We start from the raw sequence: 25,729 nt of genomic DNA, 5'->3' as shown, positions 1-25,729 counted from the left end.
CATTCACTATGTGGCCTATAATCAGTAGTCAAAAACGGTAACCATTCAAAATCCAGAACAACAAGCATTTTGGAGTAGAATTAGGAACATTTTAGAAAGGCAGTTATATATAATAGTAAAAGCAAGGCACAGAGGTGACATAACAACCTTTGTCCTAGATGATCACAATCTCTGTAATCGTTTACGTTGGGTGCTTTTTTCATATTATTGGATGCTTTAATAATAGATATCACTGCAAGGCACCAAAGACTTCACATTAATTGTTATTAACTTATTAAATGAAACAGTCAGTAGTGCTCTGCGGGCCTCTACAGAACCTCACTACAGGAGCCCCGCATTCATTAGCCACCTGGCCTGCACATACCCCTGCACCCTGCCTCTTCAGGCTATCAAAGAGCCCCTCAATTCTAACTCCTAATTGCCCATGTGCGTTTCTTAATGGCCAGTCTTACTTCTTTTGATCTAACTAGGTCTTTAAGCAGGGTGTAAATAAGGTAAATGTGCTTTCTGGTAGTGATGCAAAAAATAAGTTGGCTGGGAGAAGAATGTGGAGTCCTGTGCAACACTCTGAAAACAAATGAGTGAAACTCATCTATGACACAGGCCTTCAAATATTCATAACTGAGACTCACAGTGAGAGATAACATTTTTATATTGTGATTCAGTACACACACATGCCTTCTCTCTAACTGGCCAGAGTTTTGTGAAATAAAACTATGTGTGATGTATGCTGAAGTGTCCTTGTCTACATGGCCACTATAATGTTTCAATGCTGGTTGTCACTACCAATGCCATGACCTGTTAATGAGTCGTGAGTGAGCCACGAGTGAGTCTCTGCTGCCAGGTCCTGTACATGAAGAACTTCTGCTAGGCTGTGGGTGACCAGAGAGGTAAGAATTCTGCAGGCCTGCTGCAGCTTGGTCTAACTGTGAACAAAAACTCTCTTTCTCTTCTCAGGATCACAGTCATAAAAGTCAGCAAGCTTTCCAGGGAACTTCCTTGAAAATTGCCAATGTTTTCCTGAGCGCTTCTTAATTTTCTCAGCGCAAAACACAAATAGAAGGACTATAAGTGACATTCGCTCAGCAGTTGGCCAGGCGCATAATGGCCACTTGTCACTCCAGCCTTGCCCTTCACGCCACAGAGACACAGACACCCCAGTGCACCTTTCTTTAATGAAGATTTTATTTATTTATGTTTGTGTAGAAGGACCGGGTTCTAGGCTAGAGGTGCAGGGGGTGAGAGGATTCACCAGAGACAGAGTGGGGAACAGAACAGGCAGACTGACTGAAACACACTGCTGAGGGGAGCAGCGGGCGAGACAGGAGAGGTCTGCCGTGACATGTGGGTCACCTCCCTGGCCAGGGATTGAACTCACAGATCAAACTCAGGTGGTAGCACTGAGACTTAACCCCTGGGCCACGAGGGAGGGCCCCCAATGCACTTTGAGGCCAGGGGCTTTTGTGACTCCTCCAGTCAACCCACACCCTGCGAGTGAGTGTGTGTGTATGTGTGTATGTGTGTGTGTGTGTGTGTGTGTGTGTGTTAGGAATGGGGAATAGAGATCCAGTTGTTACTGCTGCATAAAACAACAATACCACCTCCCCCACCCTCCCACCCCCCCGCTGTGTGACTCTGCTCCCCTTGACCTTTCCCAGCCAAATTGTTTGCAAGGCCCTGCAAGCCTCCCCACACCTCCTCACACACACTAGTAGTGCAGATACTCCCTGGTGACCCGAGATGGAGTGCTCAGATTTCTGGAACCCCGAAAATTCACTTATTATCACAAGAAGTTTCTGTCCTTTGGGTGGAGACTTGGAGGGCCTTCAGGAGAGACGGTCTTCTGCTCCCTGAGGCCACTTTCCCAAGGCAAACACAAAGGCAGGACCCACCCTGCAGTCTGGGGTGGGGTGGGGTGAGGTGGGGTGAAGGTAGAATGTATAGACCTGAACACTGTCTCAGAGGGGAATGTCCTGCTCCGTGGCAGAAAGAGTATCTTTCAAGATAAAAAACATTAGTCAGGGCCTCCCTGGTGGCATAGGCAATTGATCGCAGCGCTGTGAAGCTGTCCGCAGCCTCTGCAGTGCCGGTTCGATCCCCACTGGCCGCAGAACAACCCACATGGAGCGCAGACCTCTCCTTCCGCACCCGCTGCTCCCCTCAGCAGTGTATTTCGTCAGTCTGCCTGTTCTGTTCCCGCTCTGTCTCTGGTGAACCCTCTCACCCTCCTGCACATCTGACCTGTACCCCGGTTCTTGTATAAATTTTTAAAAATCGTTAAAAAAAAGAAACATTGGTCATACAGGTAACACTTTAAAAGGGAATGGGGTAGGAGCAGAGGGAAAATTCCCCCCTATACCACTCCACTGGGGTCTTCTCCGGTTGATCAAGTATCAAAATAGCATCAGACAGATTAGTAGGAGATAAAGGCCAATTCATTATATGCATGTGGAGAACCTATGCAGAGAAGGAGAATTCTAATTCTATGAGTGACATGGGAGTGATGAAGACTAGGTGCTCTGTAATTAGATGTTTTCCCTGCCATATAGCTAGGCATCTCCAATAGAAAGTTTATTTCTGGTTAAAACCTTAATTCTGGGTCATACCCCCAATTTTTATTGTTCTAGATAGCTGAGTGGTAAAAGTTTCTCTTGAGACTGCCTGGCCTCAATTGACCTCAGGTTGAAATAATCCACACACCAAAGTGGCACATCTTGGGGAGCCTGTTCTGAGCAACTTCAGGAGATCACTGTACCTTTCTTCAGAGTTCTGTCTCCCAGTCTCTCCCAGATGTCAGAGCTTTGAGGGTAGAAATGTTACTTTGTGCAACTTTAAGCTAACTGCAGTCCCCAAACCGTGATTTGTTCTTTTGAAACTCTGAGTAGAAGTTTCAGGCCACATGGACCTGGTAGAAGAAGGGTCTGGCAGGAGACAGGCTGGCAGGCAGGCTGAGGATCTCGATTAATTGGTCCCTTCAGCTCTGATGGACCAACCTGGACTGTGAATGACATTAACGGGGAGTGCGGTAGAGTGCAAGACCAGCCACCACCCCTGAAGTGGTGTTTCTCTGTGGAGCTGGGAAGGTGGGCCTTAGGTTGGGGACAAGAAAAAAGTCCACCCTTGGAGTCTGGTCTCAGAAAGACAGCAAGGCTAGTGTGTGGATGGAGGAGGCACCTGGGAAGCGGCCCTGACCTGGTAGGATCTGTGCATTCTGCCAGCAGCCACATCCAACAGATATTGCCCTCTAGAGGGCTGCATTGTGGCAGCCTAAGAGGTGGGTGGGCTGGAGGGCTGTTGACCATCCTCGTGAAATCATCCCAGTCAGACCTCTTAGAAACAGCCACAGGCCTTTCTGAGAGAGAATATTGTCCAAAGATCAAGCTTCCAGAGATTTGAACACTGTAAGGTATTTGTATGGAGAATATTTTGGAAGGGGGAAAATGTAAACCTCTGTCGCTACATTTACTCCTTGTTTTTGAAAGACTCAATAAAATGGAGCCAAAGTGTTCCTATTGCCTACAGAAAACACTGTTCAAAGCCCAGCTGGGGTGCTGGTGGAAAGACTGGTTAGTGTCTGGCTCACCAATTTTCCCTGTCAAGCCTCTATTTCTTCTGGCAGTTCTAGGAAGTCCAGGCTTGAATCTATCAGGGGAGCTACCCAGTGCCACAGAGTACTATTGGTGTTCCCCAGTATTCCCAGTTCTCTCTGGGCATACGGGCAGACCATACTTCCCTGTCTCAATAAAGTTAAGTGTGTCGTTTTTTGGTTAATGAAATGCGAGAAACAACGTGTATGCCACACCTGGGCAGAAGCATTTAACAGCGATGCATGATTCTCCCAACTTTCCTTCTCTGCTGCAGCAAACCCTAGAGCCAGTGTCCGGATAAGTGTCCTAAAATGGCAGCTCCTTCAACAGCCTAGGTCCCTGAGGGGCGATAATGAGTAGAGTCCTCACCCCCGACACCCCAACCCCCATAAACCCATATTGGACATGTGACATGAACACGAAATAACCCTTACTAAGCCACTGAGGAATGGAGGTTGTTTGTTACCACAGCATAACATGATCTCTCCTGACAGGTACATGTAATTTTACTCAGCCAAATCCACAGTACCTAAAATTTCCCAAGGTACTAATTAGCCAGTGATTGGGTGAGAGACTCAATGAACTCAAAACTGGGAATTCTCCGCTCCCTGTTCTCTCAGGAGAGCTTATAATGGGCACAATTCACTGGGAACTAGTTCCAGCAACTCTGGATCTGTTTGGCAGTAACTCCCACGTTCCCAGAATTCTACTGGGCTGAGTAGCTCCATAAAAATCTGTCTCCCCGGAGGCTATTTCAGTGTTGATACTTGTTCAAAAACATTCAGCCAAACAAATGTTCATTAAAAAGCTGGCCCCTCTAACCACCCAGGCAGAACTGGAGCAGCATTCTGAGGCTGATTCTCAGGAACCCCACTCCAAATGAAAGGAAAGACATTCCTCCCAGGACCACATCTTGTTCCTCAGTAACCCCGGGCTGCATGTCTGCTGTGGACTTCCATGGTTACCCAAATGCAGAGATCTAGTCTCCAGGATTCTCGTGATCCTCACTCAGTTACCATGGCCACAACACATGGTTTGAACAAACAACATTTCTGGCCTCATGTAGTTCTCATATTTGAAAAGTAAGACATTTGGAGAACAAATGCACTATGAATCATTAAAAGCACTTGATAGATTTGGAGTTTTGAATATCATGATCAAATGAAAACAAGTCACAACTTAGGAATCCAATTTTCCACCCATAGGAAAAAGAATGACTGCTTAAAAAATTATGTGGACAATTGTTGAAAGATCAACATCCACCTGAAATGTGTATGATATAATGCAATGTTTTGTACATAAGAAGAAATTTCAATATAGAGTATATTTTAAATTACAGTATTCTAGCAATGATAAAGTTCCTGATTTTGATCGTGGTACTGTGGATCAGAGAACGTCCTTGTTCTTAGGAAATACATGCTAAAGTATTTAGGGGCATGTGCAAATAACTCAATTTGTTAATAAGAAATAATAATAATATGGAGAAAGCAGATACAGTAAAATGTTAACAACTGGGAAAACTGGGTATGGCCAAAGTGTTCACTCTACTGTTCTTGCAGCTTTCCTGTTGGGTTAATATTTTGCAAAATGAAAAGCTTAAAAAATCATGCATGCTCCAGATTAGTGACTTTCAAACTTTTTAAACCATAACTCACAATAAAATATAAATCGTACATAGCAATCCAGTACACACACATACATACATACAGAATCTGAACAAATGCATACAAATTAAAAGGTTTCACAAAACAATAATTTTATAAGATTACATGGGATGTTCTGTGACTTTTCCATTCTGTTCTATCTTGTTTTTTTAAATTGCTGGTTTGAATCCACTAAATTGAGTTGCCGATCACTAACGGTCACAACCCATTTGACACTCCTGCCCTCCATGGTACTTTCTGTGACACCTATTACTACTACCTAGAGACACAGAAGAAGTGCTGTCGCCATGACAAATCCAATGGCCTGGGGCACCCTGAATCCACGACTCTGAAAACCCATCTCTTCATACACAAAGAGAGGAACTCAGGACACTCAGATTACAGATTTCCAGAATGTTGACTAATTTGGTCATTACATGTGTGTGAGGTACAGCCTGAGCAAATATTTGGCAGACAAACTTGCTCTGGAACTTAGGCCTGGGGGCTTACATTTACCCTGGGAAATCTCTCAGCCCCCCTCCCAGCTACTGGCTGCCTCCCTTTCCTTTAGGCCCTTAGTCAGCACAAAGGGTGCAACTCATAATAATTTCCACACCTAATGGGGTCATCCAAGTTGGAGATTCCCTGCCCTGCTAACATAGTATCTCTGTGTCTTTAGGACACTTCCCACAAAATGCTAAGAAAAGAGGATTTGGTGGTCTCCCTGGAGATTCACAAAGCATGTTTGCATATGAAAGACTCTGCAAAGTCCTGCAGTAGAGAAACCGGTTTAACCTTTTTCCTTTCAGTCTTCGGATTTTACAAATTTATTTGTCCACCAACACTACTGCCCCCCCCCTTTTTTTCCCCCTGAAACTGCCCTAAAGTTCCTTTGCAGCTAAGGCCACCCCTGGGAATAAGTGTGGAGTGAATTAAATGAATGTTTGTTTTGGAAGCCTGCTAATACATTTCAGACGCCGCCCACGTACGCGTAAGTCTCTCTCTTAACCCCCTTCTCTCCTGCCCCGTTCATCCTCCTGGACCCCGGTGCCCCCAGGCCCCAGGGGGAGCGGAGGGAGGACTGTGATAGAAAACAAAGGAATTGGGTTTAATGGGTCACCCAGTCAGGAGAACTGGCACAGCTCTTAGCACTTAGCCAACGGTTTGACTCGAATTCCCGGAGTTTCATGCCCTTTCCTGAAAGATGGGGGAGGGAGGGGAAGGTGGAGCTGACAATGCTGAGCCTTGTAATCGAAGTGCCCGTGTTCATCCCTGCTCCTCTGCTCTCTTCCAATTACTGCCCATGTGACATGAGCAAAAATCCATAATTCCCCCCCCCTCGCGTGGCATTTCCCCGCGTTCTCTTCCTAAGGCCATCTGGAAGCAAACTGTTCCTTCCACCCTCCGCTGGAATTTTCACCACCTGCCCCATCCTGTTCCCCCTCGTCCCCCTCCACAGACACCCCCAAGCCCAGTTAACTAAACTCCCCCACTGCCCAAGGCAGTTGGGGTCACCCCAGTGTGGCAGGGTCAGTCTACCTGCAGGGCAAACACCCCGTGCTGGACCACACCGAGCAGGAGACTAGAACCCAGGAGAAGCGCGGGCTGACGGCCCAAGCCCCCCACCCCACGGGGGGGAAGGCCGTTGGACAGCGAGGCGTTGACCGGCCCAGCGGTGGTGTTGGCCACGTCCTCCGCTGGGGCCCTGGGAGCCAGGAGCTTGGAGAGGAGGCTGCTGAACCTGCTCGCGGTGGTGGCCGCCGGCCCTGGGGACGGGCCTGAACTGGACGCGGAGAGGATCAGCTCCTCGGGGTCCACACAGAGGCCACTGGAGGAGCGACCAAAGGCCACCTGGCGGAGGTCCAGGCCAGCCACGGAGCCCGGAGAGGCGCACGGCACGTCGGCGACGCGCCCCAAGCTCTCCATCCAGCCCCGCAGCCACTCGAGGCGGCAGTCGCAGCACCAGGGGTTGCGGAAGAGAAAGAGGCGGCCTAGAAAGAAGCCGGGTCGGAAGGCGGCCCAGGCGAGCACGGTGAGGCGGTTGCCGTTGAGGTGCAGAGCGAGGAGGCCCGACAGGTTCTGGAAGGCGCCCTCCTCCACGAAGGCGATGCGGTTGCGGTCCAGGTAGAGCAGCTCCAGCTCGGCCAGCTCGGCGAACCAGGCGCGCTCCACGCGGCTCAGCGCGTTGCCGCCCAGGTTGAGCGTGCGCAGGCGGCGCAAGCCGCGGAAGGCGTCGGCCGGGAGCCCCGCCAGCAGGTTGTCGTTGAGCAGCAGGTGCTCCAGGGCGCCGCAGTCGCGGAAGGCGCCGCCGTGCACGGCGCAGACGCGGTTGTCCTGCAGGCTGAGCGAGCGCAGTTGCCGCAGCCCCAGCAGCGAGCCGGAGGCCACGGCCTCGATGCGGCAGCGCTCCAGGTGCGCGTGCGTCAGGTTGGCCAAGCCGCGCAGGGCGCCTGGCACGCTGCGGAACAGGTTGTCGAAGGCGGCGAGCTCGCGCAGGGCGGGCAGCTCGGCCAGGAGGCGCTCGGGCACGCTGAAGAGGCGGCACGAGGCCAGGTCCAGGCGGCGCAGGCGGCCGAGCGCGGCGAAGGTCCGCGCGTGGAGGTAGCGCAGGTGGCCGTTGTGCGCCAGGCTGAGCACGCCCAGGCGCGGCAGGCCCTTGAAGGCGCCGGGCGTGATGAAGGACAGGTTGTTGTGGCGCAGCGACAGGCGGCGCAGCGACGGCAGCGTGCCAAAGGCCCGCTCGTCCAGGAAGCGCAGGCCGTTCCTGTCCAGATCGATGGCGGCCGCCTCGCACGGGAACTCGGTGGGCACCTGCCGGAGGCCCGCGCGGTCACAGCGCACAGAGCAGCCGCGCTCCAGGCCGCTGCAGGAGCAGGCAGCGGGGCAGGCGCGCGTGCAGGCGTCCGTGCCTGTGGCCCGGGCTCGGGGTAGGCCGAGGACCACCGCTGGGGTGAGGGCGGCGGGAAAGGGAGAGAAAAGACAAAAAAAGGAGCAACTGTCAGCCAAAGGGTCGCCCCAGGTAGAATTCTACCGGTAGGTGTGGCAAAAAGCTGCCATCCACCGAGTCTCAGACCTCCCGCACAGCCTGTCCTCAAAGGGCCGGCTTCCCCACCCACGAAGCCCTCCTCTGCTTTCCAGTTATCTTCATCGACAAAACCCAGCTGGATTCCCGGCATCTGATCTCTTTCCAAACCCCTCGCTGTGTGCAACATCCCTGGTGCTCTCCCAGAATTCAGCCTACAGGGTCGTTGTCTGCATGCGTAGGGGGACCTCGAGGGCAGCGCTGTGGCCTACACTCGAGCTCTGTGCGGCCTCACACCGCGGCCACTGGCCATATCAGGCGGCTAATGAGCATCTGAAATGTCGCCAGTTCGAAACTGAGCTGTGTTATAAAGGTAAAATACACCCCAGGTCCCAAAGACCTAGTACCCCAAAGGGAGCCTACCTCGTCAAAAATGTTTACACGTACTACATGGTGAGATACTTTAGGTCTATTGGGCTAAATTTAAATGAATGTCAAACATTTCTTTTCACCTTTTTTTTTTTTTCCAGTGGGACTGCTTAGAAAATTTAGCATTTGCGGCTTCCATTACATTTCTATTGGTGCTGCTCCAGTCTCTCCCACCATAAGAATTCAGTTCCTGAAAACCTCCATTGAATGAATTTAGCCTCAAGGAAGAAGGGGGGATTAGGGAACAGGAGGTTGGGAATGAAACAAAAGCTTAGCAATCTTTTTTTTGGTTTTGTTTCCTTTAACAATCACTAAAATTAAGGCATAAGGACAGTCTGCTAAATAGATCAGTGACCGTACACATCTCCACGGAAATAATTGTGGACACTGTACAGTAAATTTCCATTCACCATTTGCTTTCTGGAGAATTTTATCACAGGAAGTAAAGGTGCTTATGAGTTAATTTTGTTTTGAGCATTTGAATAGAGGATCAGTTAAGATTTCAAAAGCCCTCAGTAGGCTTGCCACCTGTAGCAAAGCAGAATGGCATGGCCTGCTGCTCTGTGGCAGCCACAGGCCCCAAATCCCATCTTGAGGTCCAGTGGAAAAGGCAGCATGTAAAGTGGACAACTTTGGGCCTCCCCAGTGGCGCAGCGGTTGAGCGCTGGGCTGTGAAGCTGCCCACAGCCTCTGCAGCGCCAGTTTGATCCCCAGCTGCCGGCGAGGGTCCCACATGGTGCGCAGACTTCTCCTGCCGTCCACTGCTCCCCTCAGCAGTGTACTTCGTTGGTCTGCCTTTCCGCTCCCTGCTGTGGCTCTGGTGAATTCTCTCACCCTCCCGCATTTCTGACTGTACCCAGTGCTTGTATAAATAAATTTTAAAAAATAAAGTGGACAAGTTTTCTGCCCAAGAGCAGCTCAAATGTCAAGTATTCTCCATTTGAAATTCCTGCAAAGGAACAAAGGTCTCTAGATGTAAACCTGACCAACGATAATCATTTCTACTCATCCTCAGCAATACTCCCAAATTCCTAACAAACACCCCAGGTCTACCATTAGGTCCCTCCCACCATGTACACATTACCCTGCCCTACCTAGCCCAGCCCTTGTGGGAACCTGAAAATGTGGCCACAGGAGTATGGAGAATATGCTGTTGCTTCTGTGGGTTCACTCAGCGTCTTTCCAGTATGTCTGTTGTGGACACTCATGCTTTTTCAGCTTCTGGGAGGGGGATTCAGCCCTTTCAGACTTGGCTGTAAACTGTATATAGCTCAACATTCTGACTTGACTTAGCTTTTTCTCTCTGCTAAGAACTGTAAACTAGACAATGAGCTTCCAGCAAAGTTCTTGGACGCTGTGCTGTACTTGGCTGTAAACAGAGTTGCTGCTGAGCTAGAGAGACACCCCGTTAGCAAGACAGGGCCAAGAATATAACATTAACTCCAGGCGTCAGCTGGACAGGGGCGGAACCTTTTTCTACCAGCTCCTCCAACTGGGTCAAGTAGAAGGCATCAGATTTCCTTACAAATAGTCCTTCATTCTACTCTCTTCTCCTTTCTAATTAACAGAAGCACACTTTCAACCATGAGACTCATGTTTCTGCTCCACAATAACTAACATTATTCTGGGCTCCCTGTATGGCTCAGTAAATGTTTGCAGAATTAAATTAAATTGATGCCTTCCTCTGTGAGCATTCCTGCTGGAGGATGTCATTTATTGTTTTTAAAAAACTCTTTGTCAAGGAGCTCAGGGGATAATGACAGGTTACAACCAATTTGCTTATATAATGCAAGAGATTAAAAATGTAGCAGTCAATTTTAAAAACACATGCAAGAGGGGAGAGAGAAAAGCTTTCTATTGTATATTCTTTTTACTTTTACAGTTTTGAGACATGAGAATGTATTGCTTAGCTCAGAAGATAAAGTTTATTTCAAACTTTAATGGAACACTGAAAATGTAGTCATTTTTAAGAACCTATTTTTGGGCTCTGAAACCTTGATAGCCACTGGGAACCATAATTTACCAGATTGTTTAGTGAAATTTAAATTAAATCAAGTAAATGTTCAGGACAACCAAACTACAGTACTGGTCTATCCAGTATGAAGTCTAAATATGCACTTTGTGATCCAGAAAAACAGGGCACAAAAATTTTTTTAACTTAAATATTAATATATTTGGGTGAGTTCTGCTTGCAGTAATGACAGAGTAGCTTGTAACAGACATTCTTTCTGATCACCAGTAGCAACTCTGGACAAAATATTTTTAAAACATTGTTTGAAAGCACCAGAAAGTACCCTAAACAGGCAACCAGAGTAGTTACAACCCTTAAAAGAAGAGAAGCAATCAAGGTGAGAGGCACATTTAACTTGCTTTTTCTCTCAGGGCATTTCAAGTCCATGTTCCACAGGGGCAGATCTCAAGCAGAAGCAAGCTTTCTGGAGCTGAGAAGTTATGGGTCAGCGTGCACAGCTGCCACATGACTGGAAAATGAAGAAGGAAAGCCACAGATTTGGCATAGACTCCCCTTAGAATCTTGGTCATAAAGTGTGTATATGTGGGGTGATTTCAAAGAGGTAAGAACTGAAGGCCAAAAATGCTAAACAGAGATATCAGCTATTTCCCAGTAATGGGAGAAAGATTAAGAGTTCAAGGTCCACCAAGTTAGAAGAGCTTGTAAAATACCTTGCGTTTTCTACTGAAACCCCAGAGGGCCACACCTCAGGATGAAGACCATTTCCCAGGAGAAGGGCAACATGGCACTAGGCTAACCCTAACAAAGACTAAAACCAAACGTCTCAACTATCAAGGTGATGTGTCAGTAATTTTACGGCTATTAGGACACAGTTCAACACTCTTCAAAGGAAAATAAGAGGATTTAGAGTTTCTACAACTACTATCCACAATATCTGGTATACAACCAAATAATACTAGATATGTAAAGAAGCAGCAAAATATGACACTTACCAGGAGGAAAAAATAACAGAAGCAGACCCAGAGATATCCCAGGTGTTGGAATTACTAAACAAGGATTTATTATAAATATGTATTTTTTTAAACCTATCATTGCTCTATTTGCTTTTTCCTAATATATTTATTTATTTATTTGTTTTTTAAAGATTTATTTATTTATTTATACAAGCACTGGGTACAGTCAGAAGCACGGGAGGGTGAGAGAATTCACCAGAGCCAGAGGGGAGAGCAGAGCAGGCAGACTGGCGAAGTACACTGCTGAGGGGAGCAGCAGGCAGCAGGAGAGGTCTGCGAGCCATGTGGGACCCTCTCCGGGCGGCCGGGGATCGAACCAGTGCTGCAGAGCTTCGCAGCCCAGCCCTCAACTGCTGCGCCACAGGGGAGGCCCTATTATAAATATATTTTGAATCTTATAAGAAAGTATGTAGTGGGTGAAGATATGGGGAATTTTCATTTTAGAATTATGGAAACATAAAAAATGAAAACCAAATCTCTGAATTTCAAATATAATATCTGAAATTTTTTTAAAAAACGATCATTAAGAAAAATAGCAAATTAGGTACTGCAGATTTATGAAATTTGAAGAGAGGTCCCTTGTTACTGGGACAATATCAAACAATTAGACTAATATGCATGTATTTACAGTCCCAGAGGAGAGAAGAGATAGTATGGCAAAAAAATAATTGACAACAATTTCCAAAATTTTATTAAAAACAAGAAACTCAGCAAATCCCAACTGACATCACACACCCACACAACATAGCCCAATTGCTTTTATTTATTTATTTTTTTTAATTTTCTAGAGGCATGTCTTATTTATTTATTTATTATTTGTTTGTTTGTTTGGTTTATACATGCACTGGGTACAGTCAGAAGCGTGGGAGGGTGAGAGAATTCACCAGAGCCAGAGCGGGGAGCAGAGCAGGCAGAAGGACCGAAGTACACTGCTGAGGGGAGCAGCGGGCAGCAGGAGAGGTCTGCACACCATGTGGGACCCTCCTCCGGTGGCCGGGGAGCAGCCGGGGATCGAACCGGCGCCGCAGAGGCCGCAGGCAGCTTCGCAACCCAGCGCTCAACCGCTGCGCCACCGGGGAGGCCCAGCCCAATTGCTTTTAAACTGCTAAAAACCAAAGAAAAACTCTGCCAGCAGCCAAAGATAAAAGACACATTACACAGAGAAAACAACAATAAAAAATAACAGACTTTCTTATCAGAAGCAATGAAGGCCATGCAGAAAGAAAAGCAAATTCTTACAACCTAGAATTCTATATCCAGTGAAAATATCTTCGGAAACTAAGGAAAATAGAGGTAATTTCAGGTAAACAAAATCAGAAAATTTATTTCCAGATCTCTGCACAAGAAATGAAGATATTCTTTAGCTTGAAGGGAAATACTAGATGAAAATCAGATCAATAGGAAGAAATGAAGAGCAGTTGAAGAGGTTATAATGTTACCAAAAATAAGATAACTCTTTTCTCACCTTAATTGCCTAACAAAAAAAAAGTTGTTTAAAGCAAAAATAGCAATGCATTCTGGTGTTTATAATATACATAAATGAAAAATATGACAGCAGTTGAAAAGGGAGGGCATATTCTTAATTGTTCTCTTATGAGGATCTTACAGTTTACAAGATATACTATAAGATTAATGCAAGGTAGACAATACTATGGAAGCATATTGAAATACCGAGAAAATAAAAAAGAATTTTGACCCCTTCTCAGCTACTCACTCATATATGATGGGCCATAGCCCTAAATATAAAATCTAAAACTATAAAGCTTCCTAAAGATAACATAGCAGAATTATCTTTGTGACCTAGTGGCAGACAAAGATTTCTTAGGGGAAAAAAAATCACTGTCAGATAAAGATAAATTTGATTTCATCAAAATTAATAACTTTTCTTTGAAGTTCTTAATTAAGAGAATGAAAAGACAGACCACAGAAAGGGAGAAAACATCTATATGCTTTCTCTATAGAAAGCATATATCCTATAAAGGACTTGTATCCAAAATATATAAAGAACTCTCAAAACTCAATAACAACCAAATTAAAATGGGCAAAATGTAGTGTGTCACACCACACACTGCACTTCACCATACTTCACCAAAAAAGATATATATCTTTTTATATAAGACCATCCCATACAAGATGGTCAACATCATTGGTTGTTAGGAAAATGCAACTGAAAATAGACACCTATTAAAATGAGTAAAGTTGGGTAAATCAAACCAGCTGTTGGAGAGCATATAGATCAACTGAGATTCCCTTACACTGCTAGTGGAACTATAAGATGGTACAACTACATTGGAAACAAAGTGGTAGTTTTTCCAAAGTTAAACATACACCTACATTATCATCCATTCATTCTGCTCCTAAGGAAATAAAAGCATATTCCATACAAAAGACTTGGGTATGATCATTCACAGCAACTTGATTCATAATAGCCCCAAACTAAAAGCAACACAAGAACCATTCAAGAGTCTAATGTGGGGGCCTTCCCGGTGGCACAGCAGTTGAGCGCTGGATTGCGAAGCTGCCCGCAGCCTCTACAGCACCGGTTCGATCCCCAGCTGCTCCCTGGCCACCGGAGGCTGGTCCCGCATGGCAAGCAGACCTCTCCTGCCACCCGCTGCTCCCCTCAGCAGTGTACTTCGGTCCTTCTGCCTGCTCTGCTCCCCTCTCTGGCTCTGGTAAATTCTCTCACCCTCCCGTGCTTCTGACTGTACCCAGTGCTTGTCTAAATAAATAAAGAAAGAAAGAAATCTTTAAAAAGAAAAAAAAGAGTTGAATGTGTAAACAAATTAGGAGATAGCAAACAAATTAGGAGATAGCAACGCAATGGAATACTAGGTGATAAAAAGGAATGTACTGTTGATTATATGCAACGTGGATGAATCTCAAGATAATCCTGCTGAGTTACATTCTGCTGCATTTTTGTACACAGAATATGACAACAACTCCTGCAGATGAATAGTGAAAAGACAAACTAAATAAAAACAGGCAAAAGGTTTGAACATTTTACAAAAGAATCTATTAGGTAGTTGTTAAGCACATGAAAAGGTATTCAACATCATTAGCCTTCAGGGAAGTCAAAATTAAAACTATAATAAAATTTCACTATGCATTCACCAGAATGGCTAAAATTCAAGACTGACAACCCCAAATATTGATGAGGACATAAAACAGCTGGATTCTCTTACACTCTTGATGGGAGTGGAAAATAGTTCAATGGAAAACTGGCAGTGTCTATTAAAACTAAACATATGCCTACCCTATGACTCAGCAATTCCACTTCTAAGTATTTATGCAAGGAAGTGAAAAAAAGTCCACAGAAAGGCTATACAAAAGTGTTCATAGTGGCTTATTCATAATAGACAAAAACTGAAAATCACCCAATAGAGTGGATAAATAGCAATATATTCATACAGTGGAATATTACTCGACAAGAAAACAAACTAGTGCTACAAACAACAAAAAACATTACGTTGAGCAGAAGAAATGACACCGAAAAGTACATAAGATTACGTTAACATGCAGCCCTGAACAGTGCTGCTGGAAGTAGCTCTCAAAGCTCAACTGAACAAGGCCCGCAGATGGTACCAGTCTCCAAAGATAGCAAATGTCTACAAGACACAGTTGAGGAATGTTATCTGGTTGGAGATGTGAGCATGTGTAACGGTACTCAAATAGATCACAGTGTATGGGTTTCTTTTGTTCTAGTAACAATGGACTTTTTTATTGAAGTGATATTGGTTTATAACATTGTATAGGTTTCAGGTGTACAACTTTTTATTTTTTATTTTTTTTAATAGAGGCATGTTATTTATTTATTTATTTTGTTTGTTTGTTTGTTTGTTTGTTTTTGTTTATACATGCACTGGGTACAGTCAGAAGCGCGGGAGGGTGAGAGAATTCACCAGAGCCAGAGCGGGGAGCAGAGCAGGCAGAAGGACTGAAGTACACTGCTGAGGGGGGGCAGCGGGCGGCAGGAGAGGTCTGCGCGCCATGTGGGACCCTCCTCTGGTGGCCGGGGAGCAGCCGGGGATCGAACCGGCGCCGCAGAGGCCGCGGGCAGCTTCGCAACCCAGCGCTCAACCGCTGCGCCACCGGGGAGGCCAGGTGTACAACTTTTTAAATCAACATCTGTACATATTTCCTGACACTCATCACCAAAATTCAGTTTCCAATCATCGCTATGTAGTCAGACCCCCCTTTTTTTAAAGATTTATTTATTTATGCATACAAGAACTGGGGTACAGGCCGGAGGTGTGGGGAGTGCCACACCTGCCAAAGACAGGGCCGGGAACAGAACAGGCAGACTGACAGAAATACACTGCTGAGGGGAGCAGCGGGTGAGACAGGAGATGTCTGCTGCGCCATGTGGGTAGCTCCCTGGCCGGGGATCGAACTTGTGCTGCAGTGACTGTGGACAGCTTCATAGGTTGTGTCTTAACCCCTTGTGCCACCAGGGAGGCCCTAGTTGGTCCCTTTTACCCAATGTGCCCATCTCCCTATTCTGCTTCCCTGTTACTAACCACTGTTTTGTTCTTAAATTCTAAAAGTTCGTTTTTGTTTATAACGAACTTTTATTAAGTGTTTGCTCAGGGCTAAGCTTGCCATATACATCATTTCCTCTGATACAACAACACTCTTCTCTTCTCACAAAAAGGGAAACTGAGGTTCAGGGTGTTTAAACAACATCAACCTTTGGTTTTTGTCTCTCCACTTTATTGGACTTTACTACCCACACCACACACACGTAGCCATCTGAGTTTCCGTTTCTTTTCTTTAACTATGAACTGAAGGGCTTGCATTTCCTGATCTTTGGGGCCCCTCTGGCTTTCATTTTCCATGGTTTAACAGCAGCTGTTGACAACTACCATTTCTAAAAAAAAAAAAAAAAAAACCCACTCAGAGCCCCACATGTCTCTGCTGCCTCCTCCCAGCTACAGCTGTTGGCCCACAGGTAAACATTTGACCTAAGCAGAGTCAATCAGATTCATTCCTGCTGGTGAATATGGAATAAACAGTAAGATCACATGAACACCAACCTGCAAAACATTGGGGTGGAGGTTTGCACATGTGGGGCAAAGTTATGGGAGAGCAGGAGCCAAGGGCAGAAGGAGAGAGAACTAGATCTGACAGAAGCATCAGATGGAGCTCAGGGAGAGGCGGAAGCAGCTGGCCAGCTCTCTAGCCCAGAAGGCCCTGCTACAGCAGTTCCTGTCATATTTCCCTGTTTCCTTTTCAGAAACCTATTCAACCCCCCTGTGTGGACAAATGCACTTCTGGTCCTTGCAACCAAACTTGACACATTTTCTGGCTACCCAGCACATTTAAATCACTACTTTCAGGGAATTTCCTACATGATAAGTCCTGCCTCCTCAAGATAGAATCAGAAACTCTCTTTCCCAACTTCCCTTGCATTTAGTGCCCAGGCATGTGACCTCACTTTGTCCATCAGACACACCCAGCAAAACTTGCATTCAGAGGTAAGCACTGAACAGAAGTTATTTTCTGGCCAGGATGGTGGCAGCAGGCGATCTGGCTTTCAGTCTCCCAAGGTGAAATTTCTGGCACCCAGCACCCAGAATGATACCTGTGAGCTGTAGGGTGTGGCCACCAGTGGTGGTGGCCACAGGGTCTTTGTTGGAGAGGCCCCACTACCTGGTTTAAGCACTGCTCTGGGCTGTAGGCCTCCAGAAAGTAAGGCTGGGGTCACCTGAGATCCCTAAATAAACTTTTCCTTGTCCTCAAGGACCTAGAGGGGGTTCTTGTTTATAAAATTCCTCAGCAGCATCCTGAGTAAGATAGACTTCCTTAATCTCTCTAATAAAGCCTCCTGCTTTGGGATTTGCCCCCTCTCCCCTGAAGACTCGAATGAACTTTTCACCTTAAAAGAGAAAATTCAGGACTAGGCAGTGCGAGCAGGCATTTGCCAATGCAAGGAATTTCCTTGCCAGGCATTGACAGGAAATATATGAAATTGAATCAAAAGATGTCTAGGCCATCCTGATTTTTCCAAATCCAAATGAAAATGTGGCCTCTCCTGGAATCAGCACTGATCATTCCAGAAACAAATCTCCTTGGCTGCTCAGAGTTGAGTTCCATGGGAATACTTTGGCCAGAAAAATATTTACAAATTAAAATAAAGATCAGTTTGTGAGAAGGGAAAGTCAAGCTCCTTGGCAGTTGCTCAGCAATTTCTCTTCTCACACCAGTATTTTTGGGAAGGATCCATGTGGAAAGCTGAAAAGACTTCAGTGTTTTCATTCCCAGTCTGAGGCAGGGAGGGGAAAATGTGAAATTCCACAGAGCTAGCCCCCTGCTCAGCCAGCCTCTATCATAGGTCTGGATTTGGAAACGCATGTGGGGCTTTCCAGAACATTCATTACAGCAACTAGCCCTGAGGGCGACTCACTCTGGTTCTCATGCACTCTGAGAACATACTGCCTTTCATTCCTCTTCCTTCTCTCACACTGTTCTTTCTTCCCTTTTTTTTTTTTTTTTTGTTAACCTCACACAACTTTCTACATCCGTTTCCTCATTTCTAACAGGTGGACAATTATAAAGGACAAATGAACTGTAATTTTGCAACGGCCATGAAAACATTGAGCAAAGCTAACCAGAGCCACTGTTGTCACAGGATTAAATCTTATCAAGAGACCAGTCCTTCAAGGACCATGTTGAAGTCTGCCTTAAAGTAGAAAGCAAGATACCAAGTGTCAGACTATTGAAGCTATTACTACGAGTAGACTATAAGAAAGAGTCCAGAATTGTTCATTACCTGGGCCACACATCAGAATCACTTGGGAGCTTTTAACCCACTCACAGCTCTCAATGTCCAGGCCATACACTGGACCAGTTATATCAGAATTTTCAGGGATAGAACTTGGCTTTGGTGTTGTTTAAGCTCCATGAGTGATTCTAAGGTAAATGTGGTCCAAGTCAAAAACTAACAGTCTGGGGCCTCCCTGGTGGAGCAAGGGGTTAAGACACAACCTCTGAAGCTATCCATAGCCACTACGGCACGAGTTCGATCCCTGGCCAGGGAGATACCCACATGGCGCAGCAGACTTCTCCTGTCTTGCCCTCTGCTCCCCTCAGCAGTGTATTTCAGTACATCTGCCTGTTCTGTTGCCCGCTCTGTCTCTGGTGAATCCTCTCACCACCTCTGGCCTACACCCCAGTTCTTATATGCATAAATAAAATTCTTTAAAAAAAATAAAAATATGTTACAAGGTGTCCCTGAATCTGGGCATACAGCAGAAATGGCTCCCAGCATTTGTATTCTTAGCTGGCCAGTCTCTGAGCTGCAGGGAGACAGCGCTGGCCGGGTTCAGAAGCCTCGTGGAATGTCTTAATGCAGACCGGCTGAGGATGTGTGCCTTTTGAATATGTGCTTTTCCCCCTTGAGGTTTGCTGGGAAAACAGTTACTCACGGAGTTTCCAACCACAGACTGAGTTTGGAGTGTTTCTTCATTCTCATTGTTTTCAAAGAACTTTTGCCTCATGAAACCAAAATAGCAAGGGAAAATATGGTCAATTTTCTGGTCTCAGCAAATTCTGAGCCACTTTGGGCCTAATTCATTCCCCCTCCCACTCCTGGCAAGTGCTACCCCCAATTGCTCCTCAGGACAAGACTCAGTGCGAGTTTTTTTCAAAACAAAACCACCTGGGGGGATACAAATGCTATAGGGGAGACCATCCTCACCCCAGTCCCATAGCCTCTGACCTTATAGTGACCTCAGAATTTGCTTCTCACACCAAGCAGCCACCTTTTGTGACAGGAATGAAAGGATCATGGATTCAAGCTGCAGCTTTGCTGGCCAAAGTGAATTTTGGGGAATGAAGAAATCACTTTGTTTCCAGAGAAGTGGTCTGCTGAGCACCTGTGGAACTCGAGGTAGAGAGCTGTTCCTCAGCAGAGAAAACACAAGATTTCAGAAAGGTCTCTGGGCCTACACATTGATAATCGCCCCCACAAATAATTTAAATGTTCAAACCAGTGTACCATATGAGGGAATATGAGGGAAGCACACAGATAGTACCCAACATTCCGCAGTGCCTGATAAAGAGGATTTGTTTCACTTGGGGTACAAAGCTGCTCTTCCCCTAGAGCCTGTCTTTTTCCTTTTAAATCAAGTTGACTGAGGTATAATTTACTTGCAATAAAATATACCCATTTGAAGTGTACAGCTCAGTAGGTTTAACAAAGGCATATACCCATGTGTACAACCACCACTTTAATCAAGATTTAGAACATTCCTGCCTCCCAGAAAGTTTCCTCAGGCCTCTTAGACATCAGTCCCCTCCCCATCCTCAACTCCAGACAACCACCAATCTGCTTTCTGAACTATAGGTTCATTTTGCCCATTCTTGAACTTCATATAAATGCAGTTAAATGGTTCTTTCAGTCAACATTATGGTTGTGAGATTCATCTATGTTGTTCTGAAGCAACATAATTGATTGGTCCTTTTAATTGCTGAGCAGTATTCCAGTGTATGGATGGACGAAATCTGGGTTCAGCTACCTGTTTATATTTGGATTGTAAGGACTTGTGTGCAAGTCCTTGGATTGTAAGGACTTGTGTGCAAATCTTTTTGTGGACATGAATTTTCATTTCTCATTTATCTAGGAGTGGGACTGCTGGATCATATAGTAAGTATATGTTAAACATACTTGCAGAAGAAACTACCATATTGTTCCCCAAAGAAGCCACACTATTTTGCATCCTTACCAGCTGTGTATGCCTTGGCTGCTCCACACCCTCACCAGCACTTGTTACTGTCCCTCTTTTAATTTCTTTTTTTAACTTTTTTTTTCAAAGACTTTATTTTTGTGTAGAACTCGGGTTCAGGCCAGAGGTGCAGGGTGTGTGTGAGAGAGAATTCACCAGAGACAGAGTGGGGAGCAGAACAGCAGGCTGAAATACACTGCTGAGGGGAGCAGCGGGCAAGACAGGAGAGGTCTGCTGCGCCATGTGGTTTAGCTCCCTGGCCCTGGCACACAACATGGCAGTGATAGCGTTGACGGTTAACCCTTAGGCCACCAAGGAGAACCCCTGTCTCTCTTTTAGATTCTAGCCATCCTAGTGGAAGGGAAGTGGCATTTCCTCCTGGTTTTCATTTGCATTCCCCTAAGGACTAATGAATGATTTTGAGTATTTTTCATATGCTTATTAACCAGTTGGATATCTTCATGGATGAGATAACTACTTAAAACTTTTTGCACGTTTAAAAAAAATTGGGTTGTTTCTCATCTTATTGTTGAAAATATATAGTCTGAATGTAAGCCCTTTATCAGGTATTTTGTAAGCATTCTAATCTGGGTGGCTTCACCCATTCAACAAACTCTCATCAAGTACCTGCTCTGTCTTCGACTGTAGAAACAGCGTGACTAAATAAAACACAAACCCTGACCCTCTTCAAAGACTCGTGGTTTAGAGTAAGTAGATGGCAAACAAAGACCCTGTAAAGCAAGCTTAGGAACTGGGATATTATGCTGTGGAGAGCAGCATGACCCCAAAAGAGTTAACACTGGGGAAAGGCAAAAGGAGAGGTCATTCCAAGAGACCCTGTGTCTGAGAATTTTTGTTTCTGTCCTACCCGGATTTATCCTGCTGTGAGCTACTTGTGATTCCACCACAGCCTTATTTTGCCAGGCACATTTAATTACATTTTTCTAGTCCAGGAGGGAGAGTCTTACCCCTGCCTGCTTTGCAGGAACATGTCATCCTTCATCCTTGTGACTTGTACTGAGAGTAATATTGTCTGTGCTGCCTGAGTGTGTTTTAAATTAAAGCACCAGGGAATGTGGAGATGGTCATTAAGTTTAAGTGCATCTATTGTTAGCAAATGATGTCACTGCTAACTTCTCCAACTTGTCACAAGAAGTCTGGATATATTTCAGGCTTCTGCAGCAAGGACTGTCCCTGTTTTGCAGCACACAGGCTATGAATACTATCTGCATTCTATGAGGAACAGGAGAGCTTTTGGTGCACATTTAAAATAACATTGGCTCTTAGAAGCAAACATTCTGTCCCAATGAGTCAATCAAACTTCATACCCTTCTAGGTAGGACAAATGGCAAGGAGCTAGCTGTTGGTAATTACGTAAATGTCAACCTCTGTTTTCTGGAGGCTTCTGGAGATAGGAAGTCATGTCCTATTTATCATAATGTCCCTGTGCCCTGTTCCATTTTTTTCTCATTTATTTATTAAGTCTCCATGAAAGAATGTAAATTTCTCCAGCATAAAGGTTATATATACAGTTATTCCCCTCATAATCTCCCTCAGTCTACTGAAGCGACAATGTGTACCTGTTGAGTCATGGAATAGAGCAAGTTCTTCTCTTTGAAATGGTAGGCTAAAGAGTAAGAAAATTCTATTACTGCTGTCTTTGAATTATCTGGTAAAAAATTCTCTACCAGCATTGCACACAGAGGTCTCTTACATGGATAGTTATAACTAAAAATAATCAAATTGTCCTGAAGATCAGAAAAACATATTCCTGTGTAGAATTATTTACTGGAGAACTTAACAAGGGATTTTTCCTTGAGTGATCTCAGTTAGATTTAGCAGCTGGAGCTACAGAGGTGTGGAAAAGTTTGTGATGAGTCTTTTTGGTATATTAACACCCAGACTCATGACAAAAACAGGACAAAAACATGGGGAAAATTTAAATGTCCATATCACACAATCTGCACATATTATTCACTTTCCCTTCTTCCTTTTGGGAGATGGTTTCTTCAAGAGATTTTTTTAACTAAGTGAGTTTAAAATAATGTAATTGGAAAACCACTGTTATTTTTGGTGATTATACAAATTAATTCATATCTGAAATCAGAATAAGAAAGTCACCAAAATGTTATTCCATTTATTTGGCTCAGGAGTTTTGTTTTTAAACAAAGGAACAAACAAAACACCCCACCACCTACTGTTTTTGCTCATTCTCCACCCCTCCCCCATGCGCAAACCTTCAAGGAAAACTAATCAGAACTGCTGTCCAAGTAGAGCTTTCACAGAAGCCACCTGAAGACCCAGCTCTCTGGAAAAAAAGCTCTGCGGTTCCCACACATCCTCTAGCACCTTCTGTGGGCTTCACAGTCCCTGTACCCACTGGCACCTGTCTGCTAAGGGACAGAAGGAACAGGCCTTGGACTCACCATGCAGCAGCAGGGCCAGCATCCTGCAGCCTTTCACACACCTGGTGGCTTAGAACCACCCAGCAGTGGGATCCCTACCTGAGGGGAGAAAGCAGGGGTCACTGGGAGCTCGGTAGGGGTCCTTTGAGAACTCAGATGCTCTGCCCCTCCCCACACCTCCACCTGCCTCCTGACTGCCCACACTCATTTCTCCCATCCACCTTGGTGTTTGGTTAAGAGAAATCAGTAACCCCCCCCCCCCATGAGCACACTCAGCACCTCCTTCCCAATCAAAAGCTTGGAACCTTCATCAGGCTAAAACCCTGCCTGCAAGTCAGAAGGAAACACTGACAACCCAGCAAGACAGTGGTCAGAGGAAACCTTTGCCGAGGGGCCTTAGTGAGCAGTCCCCAAATATCACTTACCATCCTGGAGGTCTCCCTGCTCCTCCTGTGGGGCCACCCTCAGTTCCCCCAGCCCATCTGTCCCCCAGCTCAGGCAGCCGCAGAGGCTAAAAGATGATGGGAGGGAGAAGCAAAGGAGGGAAGGAAGGGTAGAGAGCAGGGTGAGGAGAAACCGTTGCTGGTGCAGGCTTGAGTGCTTATTTTTCGTTCTCCAGATTTAATGGCAGGAAAATCCTGCATCAGATGAGGATTAACAGAGATGAAAGAATGTGCCTGCCCTTTGAATCACCAAAGCCAACAGCAGATTTTGCTGACACACCAATCGGCTTTGTCCACGGGCCTCAGCCACGCTGGCCCTCCGCCCTCTCCATCTGCTTGGTCCCTTTCTCTCCTTTAACTCGCCGCAGACCCCGCCTGCTGCGCTGACCCCAACCCCAGCCCCAAGCAATATGCAGACAGAAATTGGCTTCCTGCCACCCAAATAGCATTATCAGCATTTTCAACAAGGACACGTTATATAACTTGGAGAGATGGGGAAGGGACAAGACAGCTTAAAATAATGATGTTTTCCAGAAATGCAGGCTGCTGATTTTCTTTCCTTGGAGGGGTCGATGGTGGATGATGTTGAGCCACACTGTGGAGTGGCCTCCGGTCTGGCTTCTGGGTTGAGGGTGTGTGGGCCGTCACCCAAGGCAGCACACCTCTGGGCCATTTTCATTTTTTTTTTAAGATTTATTTTTATTTATTTATACATACAAGAACTGGGGTGCACACCAGAGGTGCGGGGAGAGGGGTGAGACGATTCACCAGAGACAGAGTGGGGAGCAGAACAGGCAGATCTACTGAGATACACTGCTGAGGGGAGCAGCGGGCGAGACAGGAGAGGTCTGCTGCACCATGTGGGTAGCTCCCTGGCTGGGGATCCAACTCAGGCCACAGTGGCTGGTGATAACTTGATAGCGCTGAGGTTTTAACCCCTGTGCCACCAGGGAGGCCCAGGGCCCATTTTCAAAATCCAACTGCTGTTTCTCAATCCCATCCAGAGTTAGGCACTCGCTACGCAGAGGGGTCTGCTAAGCCCATGACCACAGGCAGCAGCAACAGCATGGGGACCTGGTTAGGAATTCAGAATCTCAGCACCCCCACCCCTGCCGCAGACCCCTGGAATCAGCTTCTGCATTTTAGCAAGGCTCTCATGCCTGGCAAATTTCAGCACGAAAGCCCCAATTTACGGAAGGGGCCGAAGAGGCCTGATCAAGGTGGCGGCGGCAGTTCTGCTGCCCACACTCTTCTGGCCCCAGCAGATGCCACCGCACCAGGCCTGGTTCCAGGGCCCGGACCTCTGTTCTGCTAGCACGGTGCTCCCAGGTCTTATCTGTGGCAACCTGCCACTTTCTGGTAGCGCTGCCCTTGGTGTGCTGGCAGTTCCCTTCCCGGAACAAGGGTTCTGGGTGTGAATCGAGGCGACTGATTCATTCACCCTGTGCCTTGGGAAATTTTTGTTTTCTTACATTTGCACCAAACTATGGCTGAACTTGCCATGACCGCTGCTGGAAAGGAAGCAGTGCTGGAACTGGGGCAGGGATGTGGAAGAAGGAACCCCCCACGTGAAGTCCCTCTCCCCAAGGGTGAGCTCACCCTGCACAAGTGGAACAGCGCACAGCACCCCTTGGCTGATCACCAGTGTTGGCAGCATTCTTGCCCCTTCATTCCCAGTCTTAGCTCGGAGAAGGTTCCCCTCCCCCAGCAGCAAGCCAGAGGCTGAAACAAGGTGGCCAGCCCGCCTGTACCTGCCCCTTGTCCGAGGCTTGCTGGGTCAGCCTTGCCTTCAGTCTTCTCCAGGCTAGTGGGTCTGTTGCTATGGGCCAAGGGTCTCTCTGAGGAAAACTTTCTCTGCCTGTTAAATCAAACATCTCTCCCAAGTGGAAAATAAGGAGCAATCAGAGACTCTCAGGGGAGAGAGGAAGGGGCCGTCCACAGGCCACTAGCACAACTGACAACTGGGAGACAAGCAGACTTGGAATCAAAACTTTGCTCGCAAAGGCAGAAAAGCAAGGGCAGGGAGGGGCTGTCACAGGAAGTGTGAACTGAGCGGCACACCCCCAAGGAGAGACTTCAGAGAGGTCCCTGTTAAAAGAAGATCAAGAGAGCCCACCCCCAGTCCCTGGGGGCTTAGGGCGGACTGTACGGACACCGCCGGTGGCTAATGGGAGGGACAGAAGGCAAGAGGGCGCGCTAAGAGAGCATGTGAATCAGAGATGGCCCACGATGCGATGCATCCTTTTGCCTTTGCAGGTGGCCTTCTAGAAAAGCTTCCGTCAACAGAGGGGGCGTGGGAAGCCCTTGTGTTTCTTTGTAATTCCTGCTCCATCGGGTTGGGGGCAGCCAGCAGGACTCAGCAAGGGGCCTCTAATAAAAAGAATACACAGGATTCCTCCTTCAGGTTCAGATGTTCAGCTGCCTCCTATGGACACTTTCAGGGGGCTTGGCTACTAAACTATGTTCTTTTAGTGTTATTTCTCTGCTCG

General features: G+C 46.4%; 1 protein-coding gene across 1 annotated transcript; it reads right to left on the bottom strand.

Moving 5' to 3' along the window:
- Positions 1–6,737: 6,737 nt before the first annotated feature.
- NYX (nyctalopin) lies at positions 6,738–8,406 on the bottom strand (the record flags this gene model as incomplete). The annotated part of the gene is made up of 2 exons (XM_084258903.1): positions 6,738–8,175; positions 8,262–8,406. 2 exons carry the CDS (start codon positions 8,404–8,406, stop codon positions 6,761–6,763), a joined length of 1,560 nt encoding a protein of 519 aa, XP_084115029.1. The 3' UTR covers positions 6,738–6,760.
- Between the last annotated feature and the right edge of the window lie 17,323 nt (positions 8,407–25,729).

The sequence above is a fragment of the Talpa europaea genome (genome assembly GCF_964194135.1).
Source record: "Talpa europaea genome assembly, chromosome: X".
In the NCBI taxonomy this organism is placed as follows: Eukaryota; Metazoa; Chordata; class Mammalia; order Eulipotyphla; family Talpidae; genus Talpa; species Talpa europaea.
The sequence above is the reverse complement of the archived record's forward strand: the minus strand, read 5'-3'. Positions and strand labels throughout refer to the sequence as shown.